The 12,942-nt window shown below is 36.4% G+C and overlaps 2 protein-coding genes across 2 annotated transcripts; one reads left to right on the top strand and one right to left on the bottom strand.

The window, feature by feature from the left end:
* Window positions 1-16: 16 nt before the first annotated feature.
* Window positions 17-1,569, bottom strand: LOC106720495 (glycerate kinase). The gene has a single exon (XM_014515212.2). The coding sequence runs from the start codon at window positions 1,460-1,462 to the stop codon at window positions 17-19; it is 1,446 nt and encodes a 481-aa protein (XP_014370698.2). The 5' UTR covers window positions 1,463-1,569.
* A 4,461-nt stretch (window positions 1,570-6,030) lies between these two features.
* On the top strand, window positions 6,031-12,458 carry LOC123723038. The gene is made up of 3 exons (XM_045685578.1): window positions 6,031-6,341; window positions 10,324-12,281; window positions 12,391-12,458. Exons 1-3 carry the CDS (start codon window positions 6,031-6,033, stop codon window positions 12,456-12,458), a joined length of 2,337 nt encoding a protein of 778 aa, XP_045541534.1.
* The last annotated feature ends 484 nt before the right edge of the window (window positions 12,459-12,942 follow it).

Here is a 12,942-nt window from a genome sequence, read left to right as displayed (position 1 = left end):
TCATAGAAAAATATTTTTAATAATTATGTCTTTTAATGAGTATTAAATGTATATCCATCACATTAGTGTTTGTATGACCTGTTTTTATATGTAGAGATCCATTTTTGAACTTCTTATAGAAGTTATATGAGTCATTATTATTCAAGTATGAATTAACATCTAGTTGTTCAAGTTCACAATCTGATATTAAATTAATATAGCCAATAGCTCCAGCTGCATCAGTTGGTCCATCAATACCATCAGTTCCTGCACTTAGAAAGTAAATTTCATAATTGTTTAGTTTATTTTTTATGTTATTCAAATAATATGAGAATTCTAAAGCTAATTGGTGATTTCTACCACCTAATCCGTTTCCTTTTACCTCAACAGTAATTTCTCCACCTAATATTAAACAGATATCTTTCTCTTTTATACTTTCAAGAGAATCTACAAAATGTGAATTCAGTCCTGTTATACTCAAGTTGTCTATGATATCTTTTAATGTTGGTGCATTGATTTTGTTACTCAAAAAGTCACAAAATGCTTTTATTAAATTTGCATATTCAAATGCAATTTCTTTAACATTACCAGTTACAATATTTGATAGTTGAATTGGAAAATAATTAAGTGCTATAGCTTCAATAGCCGCTGCCTCTGTACTCAGTTTATTAGAGCCTATAATAAAGTTTGTAACTATTTCTTTTGGAAAGGGTTTTTGCTGATAATTCTTTTCTAACACTGTTATTATAGATTGTGAAAGCTTGTCATATAAATTGTACTTTTTAATAATATTTAAAGCATCTTCTGGATTATCTGTATTCTCTGATGTAGGACCACTAGCGATCAAGTCTAATGGATCACCAACTATATCAGAAAGTATTAGAGCAATAGTTTTGTTGGCTTTACTTTTTAAAGCCAATTGCCCTCCTTTTAGAGCAGATATCCTTTTTCTAACAGCATTTAACTCTTTAATATCTGCACCTGAATGTGCTAATTGTTTTATCAATGTAGTTTTTTCACTAAGGCTTATTGGTTCTACTGGTAAAGGTAGTAAAGCCGAGCCACCTCCTGATATAAGGATTAAAAGGAAATCATCTTTCCCTAGATTTGTTATTAGATGATCAATTTTTTTAGCTGTAATCATAGCTTCTTTATCTGGTAAATTATCTTTGGCACCTTCATAATAAGATATATTTGTTTTAATTAAATTCTTATTTAAGCTTCCTTTGGGTATGCTAATTATTCCTTCCGTGATTTTTCTTCCTAATAATTTCTCAACTTCAACAGCCATATTTTGAGCAGCTTTTCCAGTTCCGATTACGTAGACTTTCTTGTTTTTTAAGTCGTAATTTTCTTCGCAAACTTTTAGATTCTGTGTAATAGGACTGTAATTTAAACATTTTTTTACGATATTCTCTGGTAAGACCGCTGTTACACCGCTTTTAAAAATTTGTATCAAATCATTCACAATTGCCTTTGCCATAATAATTTAGAACAATAAAAGTTTGTCGATTGTATGCTATTTGTAACTTCGAACCGTCGTGTTAGCTTTTAGCTTATCACATGCGTATAATGATAATTTGATAATGAAAATTATATTGACATTAATGTTACGTAACTTAACGTTAATTATAAAAAAAATAAGTTATAACCTGCATTAATATTTTTCATGTAATTTCATAAATAAATTACATTTAATGTTTTAGTTTATATCTTAGAAAACAAAACATTTTGAATTATGCGCAAGTGTGCAAGCGCAATTTTCCAATTAAATCGAAATATCCATGTTGCCATAAGACAAAATCACCCGCTTACCCAGTAATAATTTAAGTTTCTTTTAATCTTGTTGCTTACAAAATGGTTCCAACTAATTATTTAATTATCATAATATTCTGTGACAAATATTGAAAAACCTTGTATTTTACAAGAACTGTTTTTTTTTTATCTTTCAATGAAATAGACACTTAAAAAGAAACGTAGCGACTTGTATCAACTTGTTCGAAGGGAGGCAATAATGTACAGCCACGATAATGCACGACCTGATAATGTACGGCCCAATAATTCATGTACAAACAATGGTTTGTTTGTACATGAATTATCAGGCCGTGCATTATCAGGTCGTACATTATTGGGGCGAGCATTATCGGCACGGGCCGATATTGTACAGCCAAATAATGTACGACCTGATAATTCGTGTCCCATAGAAAGTAGGTGTACACGAATTATCGGGGCGTACATTATTTGGCCGTACAATATCTTGCACGGACTGATAATGCACGGCCCAATAATGTACGGCCTGATAATTGGAAGCCAACATGGCGGCCACTCAGCTGTCAGAATCCTACCAGCCAATCAGGAGCGTTTAATTCTCTATGATTATGCTTCGTTTATACTACTTTACTAGTTTATTTGATGTTTTTGTATTGCGAAAAATTTCAAATCTCGCGCCCTTTTCGACGGTGAAAATTTAAAATAAATTAAATTAATTTAGTACATCATCCATAGGTTTTAAAAATTACTGGACAATAAATGTCCACATGATATTTGCATACTATTTTATTTTATTTAGTATTACTAATTTAACAGCAATAACGGTGTATTTTTGAATGAATGAATTTTACAGTATGACATCCATAGTACTTCCTATTTTCTAAATTGATGATATGATTATGTCTTTTGTATTCCCTTGTCTTTTTAATATGTTTCTAAAATAATATGTTTCTTGAAGTAGAGTTCTCACTTTGGATATGCTCGAATTTTTTTGATTTATATTCAGCGATAATATGGAATTTTAATAATGAGAGAAATTTCAAATTAGTCCAGTAGTTTTGTAGTCCTTATAAAGCAACCAAACAATTAATCAAATTTTTCTTATTTATAATATTGGTTACCAGTTAATTTTATAATACATTATTTTATTCTATATTTTGTAATATAGCGATTTTACATAACATTCAACTTATTAAAATGTTTTGATAAAGCAATTCAAATCAAGATAAGATTTAGATGATGATATTAATTTATTTTAGTTTCTATTGAGTGTATATTTATATAACAACTCCAGGAAGATCAATTACAATCAAAACAATACAATCTATTTCGTTTTCCCTAAATTGCAGGCGGCCGACGGTAAAAAGTTTCAGTCAAAATTTTAAGTAGAGAGAGGCCCGAAGAGGAGTTATTTTTTTATTTTGTTTGCGATGTTAATTTACCAAAATCATTTATATAAACAAACTTAAGTTGCTATTTGTAAGCTCAATTGTTGTTACAAGCTTACAATAATTTTCCTGACGTTTGGCGCCATAATTGTGAATAATTTTACCTGTTTTTCATAACTATATTTCTTGGTTATATTGAGGGGTGGGTTATATTTCCTTGGGGACATTTTGGTAGAAACATAATTCAACACATCTACAGTTAATTCAAAAATTGACTGTCAACAAATTCCAGTTCAATTTCTAATTTTTGTTGGATGAACACTTCCTATGAGAGCCCATTAAGACGAGTCATATAAAAAGGTGTTAAAATGGGCTAACTCTACTCAGCTAAGCTTTTTGTAACATCAATAACTTTAGCCTCCAAAAAAATGAACCAGTTTATATTCGTACAATGGGTAAGGATTAATTTTAACATTTGTAAACGCGTAAGCATTCGTGGTGGGACGCGTTACGTTCAATTGTATAATTGCCTTAATTTTTGGAAAAAATAATTTGAAATGCGTTTTCAGATACTAAAATTTTTTCAAGCCCCCATACCCATTATCAATTCACCGGTTGGCTCTAGTTGGCCATCGCATAAAATGATATGATGGGAGGACTTTGTAACAGGATGGCCAAGAGTAACAGCTTTCTGTGAAACAGTTATTTTGTCGTTACTAAGCTTTCTAAAGGCAGGTTTTTCTCAGGCAGGGCCATGTGGGGATCGACCCACTAAAACCCCCTCGGTGGCCAGACTCGAGTGCAAAACAAGAAGGTTGCGGGATCTCCAAGAAACGCACCGGAACGTAATGAGTAATAAAAAGAGAGGTTATTTTCAATCTTTTATTGCTTTATTCAATAAATAACATTTTACAGAACGGGATTCCATATGTAGATCTTGCGAAACAAAGTAAAAAATTAACACATATCTTAAATTATTTAATAAAGTATTGTGATTTATACAATACAACCTAATAGAGAAAACTTTACAAATCAAAGGTTAATATATAAAACATATGTATGATAACAAAAAACTATATCAAAGAAACATTTACATAGTGATAATGAAAACAATTATCTCCTTACTACATTAACAGTTTATTCATATGCAGTATGTGATGTATTAGTATATGATTTTATTTTTTTTTGAATATTTTTTATTGGGAAAGTTGTTAAACTTTGACGTCAAAAACTAATTACATGTTTTCCAATTTTTTTATGAGGGGAATGTTTTAAACATACTATGTGCCCCGGGGGAAACACTTAGTTATGTGGGAGTCTCTCCCGGAAGGGAAGCATACCCACTAAACCACCTCTAGTTCCTCCTACGCATGGTAGTGGAGATACCCTGATGTATCACCACTATGAAGCTGGATCAACTACCTTAGGAAAGGCACATCGGAACTATAGTGCACCTTCATCCCGGCCCTTAGTGGGAGCTGGCGGGTCCCCCCATACCCGCCACCTCAAGGCTATGAAAGTGAGAAAAAGCAAAATCTTCGCTAGCATTACCGCCACCTGCAATAGAAAATGAAAATCAAATTAATGTAGATACTAGAATATCTATTAGTAAAATAAAAAACTACAGCATGCACAAAAGCTACAGTCAAACTTGTCAATTAACGCGGTGGTTGACGACCAAAAAATTGTATAAAAAACTACAAAAAAAATTCGATTCGAAGATTGAACATCAGAGCGACAGACAAGTTTGGCATTGCGTGTGACCGCATGGGATCAACACCACTTCGAGTGGGTTAGTCGCACAGATGTTGCTACGAAGGGGTTGAGGTTCGCGATCATTATCGTGGCGGGGGGGAGACGCGGGCAGGACATCGGCGGGTTCCAGAATAGGAGCCTGGACCACCTCCGGTGCTACCTGCTCAATGTTATCTGCAATGACAACTTCTTGAGCGAATTCTGGGACGTCATCTACAACAGCCTCAACGCCTACGTCCAACAATCTGCTCGTTTGCACTCTCTGTGGCATATAAATAATGAGAGTTATAAAGACGGTAGATTAATAAAGTCAGTCGTTAATATGCATTCATAAGATGTTGTTTTATTTCACTAGTCTCCCAATACTACATGGTGTCAGGTGTGGTTTATTACGTTTTGTGATGTTTAAAGTGATAAAGGTGAAAGTTTAGTAACAAACATAACTATACACAAGAAATAATGCCGGACGGAATAAAAAAGAATGATAATGTGGCGTCATCGTCGGTGACCTCACTCGCGGCCATACAACAACCACCACCAATGCAAGAAACAGGGAATATGTGTAATAATTGGCGGGATTGGAAGAATACTTTCGATTGGTATTTAATAGCCTCAGGTCGAGATAAGGCGAGCGACCGAGAAAAAGTTGCGTTATTCCTGCACGTAATCGGAAAGGTTGGCCGCGAGCTGTACAACGAGTTAGATATCAATCAAGATATTAAATATGAGCAGTTGTGTGAGAAATTTGTTAATAGATGTGATCCGCAAAGAAACGTTAATTTCGAAAGACATGTGTTTTTCGAAACATATCAGAATTGTAGGACCATAGGGTCCCTAAAGATGATTAAGGACAGACACTGGCTCACCACTACCACACTGGAGCGCAGGCGCACGTCCGCTTCGTACCGCGTTCGTCACTCAACTACCCAGAGACAGCTGTCCCTTCCATTGTGGTACATGAGACAGTGAATTGTATCTATTCCATAGACACAAACACTACAAGAATGAAGATAAGTTTGACAATTACCTAGCAGCATTAAAGATTAAAAGTAAATCCTGCGAGTTCAAAGAAATGAGAGACAGTTTAATTTTAACACAATTGATTCGTGGCATAAAAAATGAACATCTTCGCGAAAACATGCTGAGGAAACGTGATTTAATATTGGATGAAGCGGTAGCGTGGTGTCGGGCCGCCGAGGTGGCCGGCGAGCAGGCGGGACAAGTGCGCGGATCTGGCGGCGGCGGGCCGTCGGGCGCGCGCAGCGCCGACACCGGCATCGACGAGGGAGCGGGCATCGAGCGCGTGAGTACTCGTGCGGCGAGCGGCGGGTGGCGGCGAGGCCCGCGCGAACGGGCGCCCGCGCCGGCGGCGTCGGGGCGCGCTAACGAGCGGCGCGGCGCTCAGAGCGACGCCAGCCCGGCCAGCCGCGGCACGCGGCTTCGGTGCAGGTATTGTGATAGTTTACATCCAAGAAATAAGTGCCCTGCTTATCATGTTTTTTGTTACCAATGTCACAGAGTAGGTCATTATGCAAAGTGTTGTGTTTCGGGGCAAATACGTGAAGTAGAAGAAAATATGGATAGAACGACTGAATATGAATATAATGAACTATTGTTAAGTAGTATTGAATTAAACTCGGTGGCGAACTCGAGCGGTTGGTTTCAGGAAGTACATGTAAACGGTCATCCTGTCAATTTTAAACTTGATAGTGGGGCAGATGCCTGTGTTATGTCAAACGAGTCATTTATCAATTGTGGATTTAGTCATAGCTTATTAGAGCCCACTGTCCAATGTTATCATTAGTGAAATGTTATTATTATTAAATGTACTTTTGAATAAGTGATAACCATGTAATATACTCGTATCATCATCATCATTATATAGTTAGAAATATATTTGTCGTTTGTCAACACGAGTGGTTTGGCGAACTTTAATTTGTAAATAGTGTAATTTTGTTTCCTGAAAATAAATTAAAAAAAAACGCGTATTTTAACTTATTGCAGCGCAGTAAAAATACATACATTGAAGGCTAATGGACACCGATATCCAATGCCTTAATAAATTAAAAACGAATACAAACTGTTTTTACCGAAAAAAATATTTTTGTAAATATGTTTTTTATTATTATTTACACTTCTGTTTCCGCATCCGTTTCCGTTTCCGTTTCTGCTAAAATTTATTTTTGACATCTGTTTCCGTTTCTGGTTCCGGTAAGACACTTCCGTTGCATCACTAGTTATCATATAATGTTAGTTGTTAGTCTAACGACAGATGGCGTGCATCGTTTTTATAGATCGCGGTGTAAAGATTCGCGGAGGTGGATTGACCTCACTTCACTATTTAATTAAATTTGTCTTCGCTGTACTATACCTCAGTGTTTTATTTAGTACTAACTCCACCAACTCCACTGAGAAGGGAGACTTTTTGAGGCTGCTTTACATGGTCCTTAGCGAGCCGATTTTGGACCAGTGTACTGTGGTCCATCCGTGAGATTATCTTTCAGCTTTGAAGTTATTACATACAAGGAGAGTATGTTGGCTTGGACAAAACCAGATGGCGCTGTTTTGGAGACCGCTTGATCAATAGCCAATAGCGGATTGGAACTTCGGCGAGCAATGTGAGCAGGAGTCCATTAATGTGAAGCCGTATTGCTTCGTGACGTGAGTGATTGCAAAATAATGTGCATTGATCGTGAGTACATTTAATTATTATTCATAATAAAGTGATACATAGTCAAGCTGTGTAAGTGATCAAGAGACTTGTGAAATTACGACGCAACAATTAGACTTAGAATAATTTTACATAAGAAGTTAACTTTGTTAAATTTATGTGTGCATGTGCATGGACTTAGAATAATTTTACAAAAAGTGAAGAGACGGGGAACCTATGCCCGATTTTGTTTTGATGTTTCAAACACTTGTAAAATTTTTGGTTTCGTTTATTAACTTAGAAAAATTTCGCTTATAACATTTAACTGCTAAGTGTTATTGACTTTGTATGTTAACTTAAATATTTTTATCATGGAAACAATTAGTAATTTGCAACGTAATTTATATTCTACTATTGCCAAGGCTAAGGCGAATTTCAAAAAGTCACCAAAGGATAGACTAACTATTTCTTACATTGAAACGAGGTTAGAAAATTTAGAAGCTGATTGGTTATCTTTTTCTGACAATCATGTGAAAATAGTTAGTTCAGTTAAATCTACTGAGTTTGATAAGTCTGATTATAGTACTACTAATTTATACGAAACAACCAAAGAATTATATCTCGATTATAAAACTGAACTAAAGGAATTGTTAAAGAAACTTGATAAGCCAAATTTTAGTTCTATTGAAGCTTCTGCATCTCAATCAAAGAGCATTAATATACATTCATCTGTTAAGTTACCAAAAATAGAACTACCGGTTTTCTCTGGTAATTATGCGGACTGGATTAGTTTTCGCGATTTGTTTATTAGTTTGATACACAATAACAATTCTTTGGATGACGTACAGAAGTTACATTACTTAAAAACTCACTTAACTGGTGATGCCGAAAGTCTTTTAAAACATGTGCCCATAACAAGTTGTAATTATTCTGTTTGTTGGTCACAACTAGAAATAAGATATAATAATAAAAAATATTTAGCGAATTGTATTTTAAAGAGGTTTATGAATCAAAAATTAATACATGTTGAATCGTCTAACGGACTAAAGGAACTTCTTGATACATCTAATGAATGTTTGAATGCATTAAAAAATTTAGGAATCAAAGTTGATGACTGGGATATTCTAATTATTTATATTTTGAGTCAAAAATTAGATAATGAGTCACGTAAACAATGGGAGACTAAAATTAGTGAGTCTCCCGATGAATTGCCTAAATATAAAACTTTTCAGGAGTTCCTTGAGCACCGTTTTAGATCTCTTGAATATCTAGATAACAAGGTTCAAAGAAATATGTCAAGTCGCAATCATTCAGCTAAGTCATATCATGCATCAACTTATGTAACCACTCAATCATGTTCATTTTGTCAAGAAAATCATAGGTTAATCAATTGTAAGAAGTTCGGTCGTCAAGATATTGAAGCGCGTCGTAAGTTTGTCCAAACAAATAATTTATGTTTTAATTGTATGGGTGCTAATCACTCCGTATATTCATGTCGGCAATCAAATCGTTGTCGTTTTTGTAGTAAAAAACACCATACTCTCCTCCACCTCAAAAATATCTCCAATGGTAATAAGGAAGGTAGTTCAGCCCATCATGTCGAGAATTTACCAGCAACTACTTCCAATAGCGAGTCCACCAATATTGTAAGTTGTTTTTCGAGTAGTCATGCTCAAGTTCTTCTAGCCACTGCGTTAATTAAAGCACAGTCTAGGAACGGAACTAGGAACGGACTATTTTTGATTTAAGGTGCCTGCTAGACCAGGGATCTCAGGCTTCGTTTGTGACGGAGTCCACAGTTCAGTTGTTAGGCTTGAAACGCACATCCAGTAAGAGAGTAATTTCAGGTTTAGGCGGTGATCCTAGTGCCTCTATTAGGTGCACTTCAATGGTTATGATTAAAATTCAATCCCGCATAGACCCCAGCTTCCAAATTAATGTGGAAGCTTTTGTTATGAAGAAACTCACTACTGTCTTACCCGAACGAAAAATTAAAGAGCAATCCGTTGATTTTATGTCGTCTATGGCCCTTGCAGATCCTTCTTTCAATGTACCGAACAAGATAGATCTGCTTCTTGGAGCCGAAGTTTATAGCCAGATTTTGTTAGAAGGAATAGTCAAGGATCCGTCCAGTCATGTAGTTGCTCAAAACACCAGACTGGGTTGGATCTTATCTGGTCAAATTAAAACAATCAGCCATAGCGAAACTCTCAACAACTGTCACAATATAGTTAGTTTGCATTCATTCCATTCAAATGAGAATGAACTTCTTCGTAGATTCTGGGAGTTAGAATCAGAACCACAAACTAATTTTAATAAAAAACAGTTAACACCTGATGAACAGAAATGTGAAGATTTATTTTTAGCTACAACTAAGCGTGATGAATCAGGTCGTTATATAGTGCGCTTACCGTTTAAATCTGACAATCCAAGTTGTAAGTATAGTGGGTCCAGGGATATTGCATTGAAGCGGTTTTTCATGTTAGAGAAACGGCTTATGAGAAATCCTGAGTTAAAGGCACAATATTCAGAAGTTATAAACGAATATCTTCAATTAAATCATATGGAAAGGGTTCCCGAGGAATGCAAAAACGATAGTTTTGCTGTATATTTACCGCATCATGCAGTAGTACGCAATGATAAGACAACCACTAAGGTTCGCGTTGTGTTTGACGCATCTTGTGCTGGAAGCAATGGTATTTCTTTGAATAATTATCTAATGGTAGGACCATCCTTACAACCCGAATTGCGTCATATTATAATGCGTTGGCGTTGTTACAGAATCTGTTTAACTGCTGACATAATAAAAATGTACAGGCAGGTGAAGGTGGCCAATGAAGACGCAGATTTTCAGCGCATTTACTGGCGTGAGAATCCAGATGCTGAACTTCAGCATCTCCGTCATTTGAGAGTGACATTTGGTACTTCTTCCGCTCCCTACCTAGCCGTTCGGTCGCTTCAACAGTTAGCTTATGATGAGGGTTCAGATTTTCCATTGATAAAGGATAAAGTGTTGTCTGAATTTTACATGGATGATCTTATGTCTGGATGTGAAAGTACTGAAGATGGCTTAGAAATCTACAAACAATTGACAGAAATGTTAAGGCGTGGTGGGTTCCAACTTCAGATGTGGTCAAGTAACAGTTCTAGCCTAATGAATTTAATAAAGGAAGGTCAAGATGTGAACAATGTTAGAGAAATCAAACTAGATGAAGTTGCAAAAATTTTAGGATTAACATGGAATAAAGTAACTGATGAATTTGAATATACTGTCAACCTTCCTCCGCTGGAAACCCCAGTAACAAAACGTAAGGTTATCTCGGATATAGCCCGACTGTTTGATCCCCTTGGTTTTTTGGCTCCAGTCATAACGACTGCCAAGATCTTTATACAGCGGTTGTGGTTATGTGGCATTGGATGGGATGAAGAACTGCCAGCTTCTTTGCTTATAGACTGGTTGGAGTATCGAAAAGATCTTTGTAACCTTACCAATTTTCGTATACCTCGTTGGATTGAAAGTAGTAGCGAAGATCAAATCATGGAATTGCACGGGTTTTCAGATGCATCCAATTTAGCGTACGCCGCTGTAGTTTATGCACGAGTTGTAGATGGTGATGGCAATGTTCACACTAATTTAGTAGCTTCTAAAACAAAAATTGCTCCTATTAAGACGCTATCTATTCCTCGTTTGGAATTGTGTGGAGCTGTGTTATGTGCGAAGCTTCTTCATGAAGTTGCTGCTGTTCTGAAGATTCCTAAGCATTATATTCACGCGTGGACTGATTCTTCCGTTGTTTTGGCCTGGTTGGGGAGTCGCCCAAGTCGATGGAAGACGTTCATCGCAAATAGAGTGTCGGAAATACTTACCTTAATGGAAGGAGCACAGTGGTCATATGTAGCATCTAAAGATAACCCCTCTGATTGCGCGTCTCGCGGTGTTAAACCATCAGTTTGTGAAGAATTACAGCTCTGGAAAAAGGGACCCAGTTGGCTGCAAAATAAAAACATAGAATATAAAATTAGGAATATAGAAGACACTAAATTAGAAGAAAGAAAAACTACATTAAAATGCTTTATGCTTACCGAAAGGGACGAAGATTTGTTGTCAAGAATTTCCAAACTAAATAAATTAATCAGAGTAATAGCATACTGTAAAAGATTTATAAATGTAATTAAGGGTGAAAATAAATATCCTAAGTGGCTAACTACTACAGAATTAAATGATGCTTTACTTACCTGTGTCAAGATCTGCCAGTACTGTCGTTTTAAAGAAGACATTGAAGCACTGAAAGGGAAGAAAAAATTAAGTAAAGGGAGTAAACTTACCTCTTTGAATCCATTTATTGATGACTGCGGTGTTTTGAGAGTCGGTGGACGCTTACAGAGGGCGTACATTAGTGAGAATATGAAACATCCAATACTCATACCCCATAACTCACCCTTCACTTACCTTTTGATTGCAGACGCTCATGAAAGAACATTACACGGCGGGCCGCAATTAATGTTGAATTACTTGCGATCAATGTATTGGATCATAAACGCCAAACCCATTGTTAGAATTTATGTGAGAAAATGTGTTACTTGTGTTCGTCACGCGGCACAAGTAAGCCAACAAATGATGGGTCAGTTGCCCGAAGCCAGAGTGACGCCTCAAAAACCTTTCCAGTCCAGCGGTGTAGACTATGCTGGACCCATTAACCTGCGAGCAAATAAAGGTCGAGGCTACCACGCCATTAAAGGCTACATATGCCTATTTATATGTATGGCTACTAGAGCCATTCATTTAGAAGTGGTTAGCGATATGACGGCTCAAAGTTTTTTGGCCGCATACAAGCGTTTTGTTTCTAGACGCGGAAGAGTACACGATTTGTGGAGCGACAATGGTACAACCTTTATCGGAGGGGCTAAAGAATTAAAACATCTGTTTGACGCAGAAAAATCGAGTGTAGCTCCAGAAATAGTTAACTTTCTCGTAACGAATGGCACCAATTGGCACTTCATACCTCCTCACGCTCCAAACTTTGGAGGGTTGTGGGAGGCGGGTGTAAAATCAACTAAACACCACTTGAAGCGAGTCATAGGCAATAGCACTTTGACATTCGAAGAAATGACAACTGTGCTATGTCAGATTGAATGCTGTCTTAACTCGAGACCTATTTCAAGAATTTCGAATAACCCAGAAGATGCAGCTCCGTTGACACCAGGTCATTTTCTGGTAGGTGAACCGCTTGTAACCGTCCCTGAATTTAATTACGAAGGTTCCAATATTAGTAGTCTTAAAAGATGGCAACTAACACAACGGATGCTTCAAGATTTTTGGCGTAGGTGGTCTTTAGAATATTTAAGTCAGCTGCAAAATAGGTACAAGTGGGCTCATTGTACTCCCGAGCCTAACATTGG

The sequence above is a fragment of the Papilio machaon genome, chromosome W (assembly GCF_912999745.1).
Source record: "Papilio machaon chromosome W, ilPapMach1.1, whole genome shotgun sequence".
NCBI lineage: Eukaryota > Metazoa > Arthropoda > Insecta > Lepidoptera > Papilionidae > Papilio > Papilio machaon.
This window is presented reverse-complemented; position numbering and strand designations above follow the sequence as displayed.